Source organism: Buceros rhinoceros, unplaced genomic scaffold, assembly GCF_000710305.1.
Source record: "Buceros rhinoceros silvestris isolate BGI_N320 unplaced genomic scaffold, ASM71030v1 scaffold4798, whole genome shotgun sequence".
NCBI lineage: Eukaryota > Metazoa > Chordata > Aves > Bucerotiformes > Bucerotidae > Buceros > Buceros rhinoceros.
This window is the reverse complement of record NW_010424947.1, coordinates 2,321-15,541: the sequence shown is the minus strand read 5'-3', so window position 1 is coordinate 15,541 and position 13,221 is coordinate 2,321. Positions and strand designations below refer to the sequence as shown.

Sequence of the window (13,221 nt, the reverse complement as noted above, 5' to 3'; positions counted from 1 at the left end):
GGGTCCCCAGCAGCGGCTCCACCTCCAGGGCTACCAGCCCCGAGGGTCCCCGCTGGCGCTGGCGGTACAGGATGAACTGTAGAGTCACCTGTGGCACTGGGGTAAGGAAGGCATTAACCAGGGCGCAGAGCGGGCGTTCGCAGAACCTGCTCTCCCTTAAAACCACCGACTGCGGAGGTCTCTGCGTTAGCGTATAACCTCTTCCAAACCCATGGCAGTAAGTTTACTCATATTTTACTTGCAACACTAGGGAAGGGAGCGTACAGAAACATTCTGCCTCCAAACTCCAGGTCCCCTTGGCTCAAAGACACAGAAATGTCCTTTACCACTTGCCCCTCGCGCCTGCAAGGGTCCTCACGGTGAAATCCATTCACTGCGCAACAGGAACAACGTTCGTCCAGGAACCCTGGGGAGTCCAACACCCTGCCCTGCACCAGGCTGGCCTCGGCGGTCTAAACCCTGCGGGCTGGGCTGAGGCTGGGTGCGGGCGAGGAGGGACCTGACTCCAAGGGAGCAGAAAACTAAACTCTCGTCTCCTGCAAAATCCTCGGCAGTTTGATACTCCCAGGCACCGACACGCAGAGAACACCACGCCTGGATATTTAACGCTGTTTTCAACTGAACTGTGCAGTCAGGTTATTTATTTCGGAGGTAAACCAGACCACTGGAGATACTGCTAAACTGCAAAGAGTTAACTAGTCTGTACTTGTCCTTCTTCACGACGGCTCCAGCCCTCAAACACAATTTTGAGCCCAGACAGTCTTTCAGTACAAAGAATCAGGGATGTGTACCTCAAACTCTACAGATTTGGAGGATTTTGATATTCTTTATACATTTTTTGTTCCTTTTTCTAAAAGAGAGAGTGAGTTCAGCAGCAGGCTGTGCTGAACCCAGCATGACTTGCTGTCCAGCTGTGCTGAAGAAAGTTTTGAGAAGGTTGTGCAGAAGCAGGTTCAGTGGGTGAGGTCCAGCAGGGAGCCCCCAACCCAAGGATCTGCCCCAAAGCAGGTTTAAAGGTACGTGGGGTAGAAACAAGCACCCACCTGGGTACCTGGCACAAAGTCCAATGTGTGCTCAGGGGAGTCCAGCTTTCAGAAAGCCTGGGACGCCACTACTGTTAGACGTCAAATCCCATTTTAAAAATGAAATACTTTTCTCTGGGCGGAAATCTGACCTAGAGCATTCTACCAGAAACACGTTAAACCAGCTCGGGCTGGCAGACAAAGGCTGTGGCAAGTTTGAGGCTAATGTATGTAATTAAAATAAAGAGCAAAAAAGAAAAAAAGCTCTCTGGATGGAGAGGAAATTCCCTACATGGGAGGCAGAGCCTCACGAATGATCGCACCTTCCCAGGCCTTTCCAGGTTCCCACCTCTGGGGCCCACCAGCTGAAGAGTAGTCAGGATTTCTTCGTGCGAGCAGCTCAGCACCCCTGCTCCGTCCTTCTGGGTACTGCCTGGGTGACACTTTCCTCGAGAGCTTCGCACGCTGGTTTTACAGCTGACACAGCTACCAGTGACATCTCCTGCCTTGTTCTTTCTCAGCCCCCACTGTACGCGCAGCTGAGCACCTCCCCACGTCTCCATAGAGGCACTGGTGGAAAAAGAGACTGAACTGGGAATCAAATTGCTGAAATCACACCGTGGGCTGGGGACACTGTCCCAGCACTGTCAGCACTGAGCTGGCAACAGCAACAGAGCTCTAAAGGAGGAATGAATAAACACGAATTATGTGGAGCCTCTCAAAGAGCTTTTCCCGGACATGTTTTTGTAGCGTACGCACTTGGCTGCTCCTGTCTTTTAAAATAAATGCCGAGAGTCATCATGGCCTGGCTTCACTAGCGAAGATCTGGGAAGGGCTTTTCCCATGCTCACTGCAAGCGATGAGTGCACCCTTCGATCCTGCGTGGTGGATTTTTTAGGTGAGGTGCAGCGTGCGCGGAACTGGCTCCACCCTTTACACCTGAGGTTCATCTGCCAGGACCTAGCGAGCTTGGACGGTGACAGCGAAGTCCTCGGGTCATAGGTTTGGTTAGAGTGTCCTTCTCTTAGATGGAGCCTTACAGGGCTAAACAAGCTCCATCTGCCCGGGTTTGGAGTCAGAGTTGTCCTTCTTCTAGGATGGCTGCCCGAAGGCTAGTGAGCCCATCCTGCCCATGGACACACTTTGTCTGACCCTTCAGCTGAGACCTGTCTGGCTTGGGAGACCCCACCGGAGGCACATGCCACCACCAGCACAGCTCTCAACCTCACAAGGGCACGCAAGCTCCTTCCCCACGGCAAGGGGGTGCCCGTGAAAGAGTCGCTGCTCTACCTCCGGACATCACAGACCCGGGCACGGGGCGGCCGGGGCCTGCCAAGAACGGGAGTCCTGGAGGACAATGCCAAGAGTACTTAACATGGAAACCAACGTGCTGCTGCAGTCTGACTTCCGGGGGGAAACTCTAAAATCTAAGCAATGAAGATGGCCCAAAACGGAGGAGACACCCAACCCGGCTTCTCAGAGTAAAGTTTACACCAGCCATTGAGCTGGTGTATCAAATTCGTTTCATTAAATTAAACAACTTAATGACAATTCAAAAAACGGGACAGTTTGGGGACAAACGCGGCTGTTTCCAGGGGCGCAGCGAAGCTGTCTCTTTGGCTGGGAACCTGCCCCGGCTGGGGGGCCAGGTCAGGCCTGGATTCTCTGCACAGTGTCACTACCCACCACAGTGCAGCCGCGTTTTGTGGAAGCAGAGAACGATTCCAAGCGGCCGCCCTGCGGATCACAAAAGGTGTGGGAGAAGAGGCTGCGTACAACGGCTCGGCTCTGGCTGAATAAACTTTGGCTCACTAGGAGCTGGCTGGCTCCCCTTAATGAAAAGAACACGTGGAGGATTCGAGCACAGTTCTCTGACAATAGGGTGATGTCAAATTAAAAACACAGGCAAAAATCAGGTACAGGGCTTTGTCCGAACGGACAGAGCAGAGTTGTTTGGTTCTGGTGGGAGCAGGGGAGGAGGGAAGCAGGTGAACGAGGGGATGAGACTTACAGAAAAGGACAAAGTTTGTGGGAAAAACTTGCTCTAGATTCAGCGTTTGGACACTGAGGGACGGCCTCGAGTCTATGGGCAGCGCTGCTCACAGCTGCTTGAAAACGGGCAGTGCTGCACCCGTGTACCAGGGCAACAGGAAAGCAGTCAAGCGCATCAAACACAGCCCTGGTACAGCCTACCACGGAGCCTGGCACACCCGGACCAAGCATCTCCAATTGACGAGGTGCCCAGTCAGGCCGATCCAAGCCCTGAGCCTTGTGGTTTCTTCACAAACTCCAACCACCTTCCCTGAGAAGCCGCAGCTGCAAGGAAACATTTGCTGGAAAAGAAAACGGTGTCCAGTTCCTAATTCAACTGTGCGACGCTATGAAACTCCTCTTAAAATGAGGAAGGGGACAATTCATGCTCTACAAACAACTGGGCACTCCCATTATTCATGGAAAATAACCGGCTTTTTGTGCACCCAAACACCGAGGAACCAGGATGACCGCGTTATCCTGTTAAACGCCTCCAGCGCGATCCTGCACCGAGACACGCTGGAGCTGCCGGTCCAGCCACGATCGCGAGGGTGTTTGTTCCGAAAAATAGCCAGCGCCAGCCACGCCAGATGGAAGCAAAAGAATACTGCAGCAGACACAGAGTAAGTGAGTGCTTAATCCTCGCCTGGACCTTGAGGAATGAGTTTACTTTCCACCTAATGAAACCCTGGACACTCTCAGGAATAAAGTCTACTTGAATTAGGCAATTCTTCCTGCTCCTCAGAGCAGAGACTTACACAAACGATCTATCATGAAACAATTCCTGCTTCAAAATTATGACTTTTTGGCTTAATTCTCCAACTTTCCAAACCCCAGGTGATCCTGGTCTTTGTTTTCTGGTCTCCCATGACAGACCAGTTTGCTGGAGATTCTATTTTCTTGCTTGGCAAGGGCAGCACCGAAGCTCACTCTCTACGAGCGCTGACTTCCTTACCTCCGGGGCTTCTCAAAGCAGGAGGTCTGCTTTTGTTTTCTCTTGATTACAAATACTTCGTACATTTTCAGCTAACACTATATACTCGACTAGATTCCTATGAGCTCCTCAACCTGATTTGGGAGCATCTGTTTTCGATAGAATTTGAACTGGAGGACTATTAGCCAGATTGGATTCAGACTCCAATCAAGGCAGAGCCCAGAAATGAATGTCATGTGCACCCTGGCACTGCAGTCCCGGGCAGGGCGCGGGGAGGGGGGAGCTTTGGGGTCGGTGTACAAGCTCCTTCTCAGAGCACATCATAAAGGCATCTGCAAATCTGCACATAACGTACTGTAAGGGTCATCAAGATCAAGTTCTAGGGGGGTTTTGAGTAAATAAATACCGGCTGGTTTATGTTTCCAGCTGGAGGAGGAAGAAGAGTCACTACTTTGGTTGTGTAGCGCATGGACTAGCAGCCCCGAAACCTCCAGCCCGCTCACACCAAAGGAACTGAGTCCTCTCACAAAAGATGAAACTACAATTTATTTCACAACGGGCCAGGAATCACCATTTAGCCTCAGCACTGTGGTGCAGCATGATGTTCCCACGATGTGGGATGTTGTACTAACCTGCCCACTCGAATTGCCGCGGCTGGAGATGCCGAGAACCCAGATGGCTGTTCCCAGTGACGGTGTGATTGAACAGCCCGCCCAAAGGCCGGGGTTGGCTGTCCCATCGCCGGTCTAATTGGAGTGGCTTATGAAATTACTTTAATCAGAAAGACAAGGCTGATGCCTGGGAATCATAACTTCTGGAACTGTTCCAGGTAAATCTGGTAAAGAACTTCCTTTTAATATGGAACGGATTAACGCAATACGCGTCAGCACGGGCCTCAAATCACTCCTCATTTCATCCTGCTCTCTAGTTTGAGTTCATGGAGCCAAGTACCAAGATGTTGCAGGCACAGACCTAAAGCCCTAACTTCAGGAAAAAGCAGAGACTCTCCACCCGTTTAAGTGAGGGTACGAGCCATAGTAACCAGACTGGCAACTCTAAACCTGTGGTGAACAGCAAGACCAAGTGCCACCACATTACTGGTCACCCGCCTTTCAAAGTCCAATCCAGGGTTACTCTAAGCATTTCGCTTTTAATTTCTTGGTCACAGAATGCGAATGCTCGATCCAGAATGAGCTGACGAACAGTAACTAATACACTGGGGCCCTCCTGTGTATGTTCTCTGAAGAGAAGAAGAATTATTGCAGTGCTTTAAGATTGCTCAGGACCTTCCAGAAACTGAGAAGCGTGGGCAGCCCTTAGCGGGACCCCTGAGCACAGCTGCGGGATTCCAGAGGCACCCGCTGCCTCAGTGCATCTGGTTTTGCCCCAAATTACGTGATTTTCTGCAATCTCATTGTCTTTCTCTGACGTTAATGCAATCTTGTAATAACAGAATTCAACCAAACGCTCAAAGCTCAGGCAGGTTTGGTTGGCTTTGGTTGGTTGGTTGGCCTGTTTCAGGTGGTTTGGGCTTTTTTACGTTTATCAGACAGCAAACCTAAGAAAAGCAGCATGATGTGCAAAGCCTCCCCCTTATACTTCTAGTGCATTACATATCGCCCATGAGATAGAAATCAGCCTGTGCAAAGCAGCTGTAACATAGTTATTTTCTATAAAGTTGTTATTCTTATTGAGAAATATTATTATCAAAAGCATATGACTTATTGTTGAGAAAGAAAACTTTATGATCAGGTTAGAATCAGAGAAAAAAAATCTTGATTTAAAAAAACCCCAAACCTACTTAATTTCTGATCTACTTATTACCAAGCCCACCCCAAGAAACATTAGCTCTCACAGGAAAAGGATACCAAAATGTCCAGAAACAGAACTCCAAAGCTCCCAATGAGCCACGGCAGATGGTGTAGAAAGTAGAGGGCCCGGAAGGACTCAGTAGCTGGCATCTTCAGGACAAGGCTCAGTCCGTACGTACAATTTCCCACCATGGCCAACGCAAACAGCAGGTAAGAGGTGCCTTCCGTTGATCTTCTCCGGAACTAAACCAACAGAAGTTTTTACAAATACAAAGAAATGTTAAAACATGTCCCACGGCAGCCGGTTACAAAAGATTTTGGTGTTTGTGCCATAACATACCCAAAGACTTTCAGCCATAGAATCCCAGAACTGTTTGGGCTGGAAAGGCCCTTTCAGCTCCTCAAGTCCCCCAGCTCCCCAGCTCTGCCAGGTCCCCACTGACCCCTCTCCCTCAGCAGCACCTCCACACAGCTGGGAAACCCCTCCAGGGATGGGGACTCCACCACTGCCCTGGGCAGCCTGGGACATGCCTGCACAACCCCAACGGGACAGAAATGGCTCCTCAGGGACAACCTCAACCTCCCCTAGGACAACTGGAGGCCAGTTCCTCTCATCCTGTCGCTTGTTTCTGGGGAACGGAGACCAACACCCCCCCCTCACTCCAACTTCCTGTCAGGGAGTTGTCAGAGCCAGAAGGTCTCCCCGGAGCCTCCTTTGCTCCAGATTAAAAGTCAGTCTTGTCCATCTCTTCCTGGGCTTGGAAATGAACTAATTGTTTCCATCATCAAGTAAAATGCCTGTGTAGGACTGACATGGTAAAACTTTTTGGTCTTTTGTTGTCTTTGGCTTTGGGATTTTTTAATATACGGACAGAGAATAGGCTGTGAAAAACAGTCAATAACGGCATCTTTGTGAAAAGGAACCAAAATTCTAAATTGATTTTCCTCTGATTCTAACTTTTGATCCCATGGCTGGTTACTTAAGGTAGAGTAGTTGAGAGAGCGAAGGGGAGATATCACTTGATCATGACAGCAATGCCACAAAGCATGTTTCTGCTCATATCTGTAAATAGTTCCCATCCCCTTCCTCTGCCAACCCAGTCTCTTCCATCACCCAAAGACCATCACTCTCCTAAAATTCTCACCATCCTCCTATGAAGGGGTGAAAAAAAAAATTCCCCTTTACCTTTTCAATCACAGAAGTCAAGCAGGCTGTTGGGTTCAAGAGCATCCAGCGTTTAAAGTAACAGAGAGTATTCTCTTAAATACAGATGTATACTTAGGCAAAAACCATACTTACGTTTTTATACAGCTGAGGAAATCTACTGCCCAGGTAGAACACGCAGGAGATATAGCCACAAATGAAGCCTGACACTTCAATCATATCGAGTGAGCGCTGGAAAAGAAAGGCACACGTGTTTGGGCAAGAATGTTTTCAGGCATTTCAGAGGATTAAACCGAGAGCCCACTGGCTGATTGTGTGGACAGAGCTCCTTTCAACGGAGCTCAGGGCTGCTCTTCAAATGGCCAGAGAGGGCTGGGAAGGGTTTAATCTTCATCTCACAACAATGCATGCTGCTGCGTCATGGCCATGACCGAGATCAAAACGAGTGCCGGGCTTCAGGACAAAACACTCCTGCTAAAAGAACCTGCCTCGGTACACAAACCACACCACAGAACTGCAGCTGCCGCTAGAAAATGAGTCCTCCCGTCTGGAGACAGCCAGCTCCTCACCTCTCACGGTTTAACAGCTTCCTCACTCTAGCTGTGTTTGGAAAACAGCTGCTCCCCTGCTGGGCAGTGCTGCTGGATTACAATTATTTTACCAGCATTAGGATGAAGGACATCGAATTGCTGTAGGAGCTAAGCACCCTCCTGCTGACCCGACAGCAGCAGCAGGTATGAGCGTCATTCTCCGCTGTTTTTGACTTCCCCGTGACTGTGTAGTCACTACGTGGATGTCTCCGGTATTTAACACGAGCAGAACCACAGCACAGCAATAAACACACGTGATTTGGCAGAGCACCACGTCCTAGTGACCCAAGGGAGAGAACAAGCCCCAAACGCAGGAAGCTGCTAAAAGCAGCGATTTTATAACTTCTTTATTTTGGGATGGACAGCCCACAGTTAAAACATCCACCCAGGGTCACATCCGTGATTTCTAAATTAGGGTCAGAAACGTCATCCAAATGTCTCCAAAGCTCAGAGGACACCCCCCGTTCAGGACGCTTTGGGGTGGGAATTTTTTGGAGTGGAAGCAGGTAAGAACTTACATTATTTCCCTCGATCACCGTGCTCTGGTTGCGGTGTCTCAGTAACAGCTGACAGAGTAGAACAATGCACAGCGCAACACACACCATGACCCAGGTGACACAGCAGCTCTTGAGGCGTTTGCTGCCTAGAATGACGTACAAACGAATCAGCTGAAAAATACCATCTGCTGTTGATTTGAGGCTACTTTGTGTCTGCAGTAAAAATATGTAAATTAAAAGGTACAATTTCATGTATCTTTTTCTTGGCAGCAATGTGAGTCCTCCTCTTTCTTCTGGGCTCTGTGCCCAGCCCTGCTCACTGCCACGGTTGTGCTGGGTCTTTGTGCGACAACCGAGGGCAGCAGTGCAGGACCGGGAGGAACTCGGGGCCACCCCAAGAAAATTTTCAATAAAAATTTTCAATAAAATTTTCCGCTTGTCTCTTACATTACCTCCTAATGGTTTATGACTAAATACCAGATGATAAACAGAAAACAGCTCAGCAGAATTGAATGTAATGGTTTCTTGATTAAAAACTGCAAAAGCAAGGGTATCCAAAATTTAAATTAATGAACCTATCATTAAGATAAGAATATCAAAGTGCTGCGCTGGACCAGTCACTCTGTCCATGGTTTGCTGGGTGTCGAGCCTTGCTGAGATTCACATCTCCAAAGACTCAGGCTCCATCTAGCAAGTCTCCAAAGGCAGCTACGAGACAACCGGAGAACGGCAGACAGGGACTCGGGAGCTCCGTGTCTTCTGCGAGGAGCTGGTGAAGCCCTGCAGCCGCTGTCACCAGTGGAACTAGTGCCTGTGTGGCATTAGCAACCTGGCCTGAGACCTGGAGTCTAAACCACGCCAGCTTAGCCGTGCTGTCCCACAGGCTGAGCTCCAAGACGCAATGTGGACCAACTTGTCTGGGGCACCTGCTGCAGAAGCGGGCATGGAAAAGGCCTCTCCTGCGGCTCTGATGCCAGCACCACTCCTCCCTCTCCAGCTGTGAGCCCACCAGGCTGAAACAGGCACCGACAGCTCCCACGCACAGAAGCCCATGCTTGTTTCCAAGGGGAGGTGGCAGGAAGGGAACCTCTTCCACACCCCCTACCTCCAGGTTTATGATCAGTTCCACATTGAAGGAATCTGCTCCATCCCTATTTCATCTGCTGGGCGGCATCTGGGTTACTTCAGCTTTTTGTTACTTCTGCTGTACCATGGATTTTCTTTTGATTTCTTTCTTTTCTTTCTTTTTTTTTTTTTTTCAGATTGATGAGTTAGTGTTCCTGATTTGATACAATGTGAACCGAGCTTTCAGTCTTCCAGTTCAGTCAAAACAGTAGCCCATCGGTAGGCTGAACACTACAGCTACTGCCCGGCCTTTACGGAGCACAACTCAAGTAGTTTCATTCCCCTTGAATACGGTTTTTAACTAGATGCATTGAAATAGAACACAGGAAGAGGTCAAGGGAAGAGAAGGGAGGAGAAAGGGGGAGAAGGCAGGAGGTAGGATTTTCTGGAACTGGAAGCAATAGGCCTAACAGCTTCAGCCAGAATTTGTACACTCTATTTTTTGATCCCTCTGAAAAAAAAATATTTAAATGCTGTAGAAAATATCCAAGCAGAGTGTGTTACATTATGGAGAACATTTTAATTGCGGAAAAACCTTACACTTCGTCATCTTCTGATGCTTGAGCTTATAGTAGATAAATTGTGAGATCATAATGATATCCATGTAAACATAAAAAACAGCAGTGACAATCTGAAAGACAAGAGACATTTGCTTGTTCAGTATAGAAACAGCTCCAAGTACTCTCACTGAACTGCATGGAAAGTTTGCTTCATAACCATAATGCGAATGACAAATACCAAAGCACTGCAAAAAAGAAAAAAACCCAAAAAACGTAAGAGAAAACAACCCTGTCCACCCTTGGGTCCTTCTCCAGCTTGCGAAAGCTTCTGCTGACACAGACCTCTTCCTCTTTCAACTGAGGGTCAAAAACAAACCCCACAGATAAAAAAGTTTCAGCCACAATTACTGTACTGCTGAAAATGGCTGTTCCCTCCCCTTAATGAAGAAAATCAATTTTCACATTAGTCAGATCTGAACAGCTTTGAACTAGTACTTCCCTGTTAACAATTTTCTTTCAAAAAAAGTAGGAGAAAGTTTAAAGAGCAGCTGCCCACAAACCACTTGATCCATTACAAGTCAAACACCACAACTTCCTTCCAGCCCTTGCAGCCCCCTCGGCTCTGAGGCTGAAGCTCAGATGAAAGTTGCCCCCTTCATTCATCACGGAGTAACCCCCCGCCAGCCTTCTGAGATCAGTTACAGGTGTGAAACGGTCCCTGCGACTCTAACAGTATCAGTGTAAATGTCTGCGAAATGACGACTTGTTTCATCGATGGTAACTCAGCGAGCACAACACAAAACTCTCTTCGTTCCCAGCATGTGCCTCGCTGTGCAATATTGAGTTATCCTAGAGCTAAAGAGGCAGTTAGAAAATTGAAAAGTAACTCAAGAAGAAGGGACAGTGGCAGATTACCTGGATTGGCAGCTGATTTGTTAAATAGCAGCCCACGAAACTGGTGAGGTCTCCAGCTATCCAGCAGAGCAGGAAGCCCAGAGACAGTGCCTCATCCACTCTCCCGTTCTGACAGGCGACGTAAATTTGGCTGGCACAAATTCCAGAAGCAATTGTAAAACAGAGTAAGCACAAAATCTGTAATAAGCTCGGAGGCACAAGTTTGAAAATCTGAATACAGGAAGATGAAAACTCGAGCCACAAGAGAGCTACCCCAGCCACGCTCCTGTCCCCTCTGCTGGAGAACTCGCTATCCCTAGAGCTCGCCATGGCGTACTCTGCCACAGTGACAAAAGGCTCAAACCACTACCCCGTTACCGTGCCGGGCGCTCCTTGGCTCTGGCCGGCACTGAAACACCATCTTCTGTTCACCAGAACTATGCCACCAGCAGTTCCTACCCCTCTGCTGCAAACACCTCTGGAATCCTGCCAGCAGAAACCCACCGTTACTCAACAGGGAAGGGTGAAGACCGAACAGAGCTGACGGTGACACACTTACGCCTCTCAACTCGAGCGCTGTTCCTTGGCTTCTCAGGGGGCCTGTGAAGCCACCCCAAATGCTGAGTCCATCAGATCTACCCTGAATCCCATCCTCACAAACACGACCATTTTAACGTAAAGCCCCTTTCCACTAATATTTCCGAAGCTCAGCAGCTTCCCAGGAGTGCTTTTATTTTGCCTTGTGCCCAGGGCCCTTTTACTGGTCCAGTAAATTACATCTTCCTTATGGAGACACACTTTGGAGTCAGCCCTGTTTGTTTGGGACATTTTCACTGTTTGGGAGCATTTCTACTCATCCTTTGTCATCTCCTACCTACCCATCTGAAACTGAACCTAGTGCCAGGGACCAAACAGCCATGGATTTAGCGCCACTGAAGCGCTACACCATGTGGCCGCTCCTGACCTTCTCCCAGCCCAAATTTCACTGGCAGGAGCCAGCACGACAGTCCTGGTAACACGGCACGTGGTTTAAACAAACCCTGAGCCAGATTCCATGGCAAGTGTGCGTGGGTGCACACCCCCACCTCGGGGAGGAGCAGCTAAGGGCAAAGCAGCGATTTATTCTCATCTGCTCTAAGTGGCAGAGATCAGTGTCAAGGCAGCACAGCACAACAGCACATCGAGCTCATTTGTCAACCACCAAGTATTTCTGCAAACATGAATAACATGCCTCTGCGGCATATTGGATCTGTATTGTGCTCAGAGAGAAACATATCCAAGACAAAATATTTAACAAAAAAAAAAAAAAAAGGCAGCTTTTGAAAACAGCTTCAGACAAGATTACTCCTGTCGGAATCTGAGGCCGGCTGGGGAGTTTAAACTTACGGTAGTGCAGCAAAGAGAAAACAGACAATGGAAATCAGCCCCACAACAACGCTCCAGTACTCCCACGCGTTCTCCACACATTCTTCCAGGAGTTGCCAAATCCACGGCGTTCCATTCATGCACAGCCTCCTGCTCTCTGCTGAGGAGATATTGAACGTGGGTGGATATGGCCGGGAAGCCATCGTTCTTGCACCGAGGTCCGGCTTTAGAAGCTGATTTCTGCCTCCGTTTATGCCCATGCACAGCCGCTAACCCATTTCCTGGTGCCAAGTACCGTCTGCGGAAAGACCTCTGCATCCAGATGGATGCTCAGTGTCACAGATCCTTCCAGTCTCAGAAACGAACCTGCCAAGACCAGGGAGACAAACACAGCCGGTGTAAGCAGGACAGGAACCGTGGCTGTGCTCGCAGAAGAGAAGTTCGACTTCCTGGAAAGCAAAATACTTTGTGGTCCGTCACATTCATTAGCCCTTGGCAAGTACGCAACACTCCAGATTTATCCCGCGATACTGAGTTATTTAATAGTCCAGAGGAAAGACGGAAAGCGCAAGGAACTGGCAGAGAGCAACTGTAGGGGACCACTGCTCCCCAAATCAAACACAACAGTACGGTAACTTCCAGCCCCTGCCACCCAATGCTTCTGGGAAAACGGCTCAAATTCTGAACCAAGAAAAGGTTTGGTTTGACTTCTGAAAATATTTTACTATAGCCAATTATGAGAAATCTGGATACTTTTTGTTCTTGCTGAAATATCTATCTGATTTGAAATGTTAACATTCGCTTAGAAGGCTACAAAATTCAAGAAAATGTTAACAAAAATGAGAATTATCTATCACTAGGTCTTGAAACTTTCCACTGACAAAACCCAGCCGATATCCTACTCATTCTGTTGATCATTTAATTCCTTGGAAGGTTAGTAACTCCTCCTGCAGAGGAGCCTAAAATCAACATGCTATTAAGGAGAAAAGCCAGAGCAAATGCACCATTTATAAAAATAAAGCAACACGTCAGAACAACACAAGGAGGTTCCGCTGGTCAGTATTTAACGGCAGTCGCAGAACCAGTAACGGGAAAGATGGTGAAAGCTTTTAAGACCAGTTGGAACATCCCAGATGCGCAGTGAATTCAGGGAAGAGGGAGGAGTAACACTGAGCATCCCTCCGGAAGTGAACAGAGTCACGCAGCAATCACAGTCCCCAGAGGGTTGGCGTCTGCGGCTGGTGTTTCCGATGGTCTGCACGTGCAGGAGGACAGGGCTCGGAAGAG

General features: G+C 48.7%; 1 protein-coding gene across 1 annotated transcript; it reads right to left on the bottom strand.

Annotated features, from left to right (window-relative positions):
- Positions 1-11: 11 nt before the first annotated feature.
- LOC104497681 (lysosomal amino acid transporter 1 homolog) lies at positions 12-12,137 on the bottom strand (the record flags this gene model as incomplete). Its single annotated transcript, XM_010140959.1, has 7 exons — positions 11,956-12,137; positions 10,591-10,720; positions 9,716-9,806; positions 8,072-8,196; positions 7,099-7,194; positions 5,856-6,041; positions 12-88 (listed from the first exon to the last, which is right to left on the bottom strand). Coding segments are annotated over exons 1-7 (887 nt in total), but the record flags the coding sequence as incomplete, so codon positions are not given.
- Between the last annotated feature and the right edge of the window lie 1,084 nt (positions 12,138-13,221).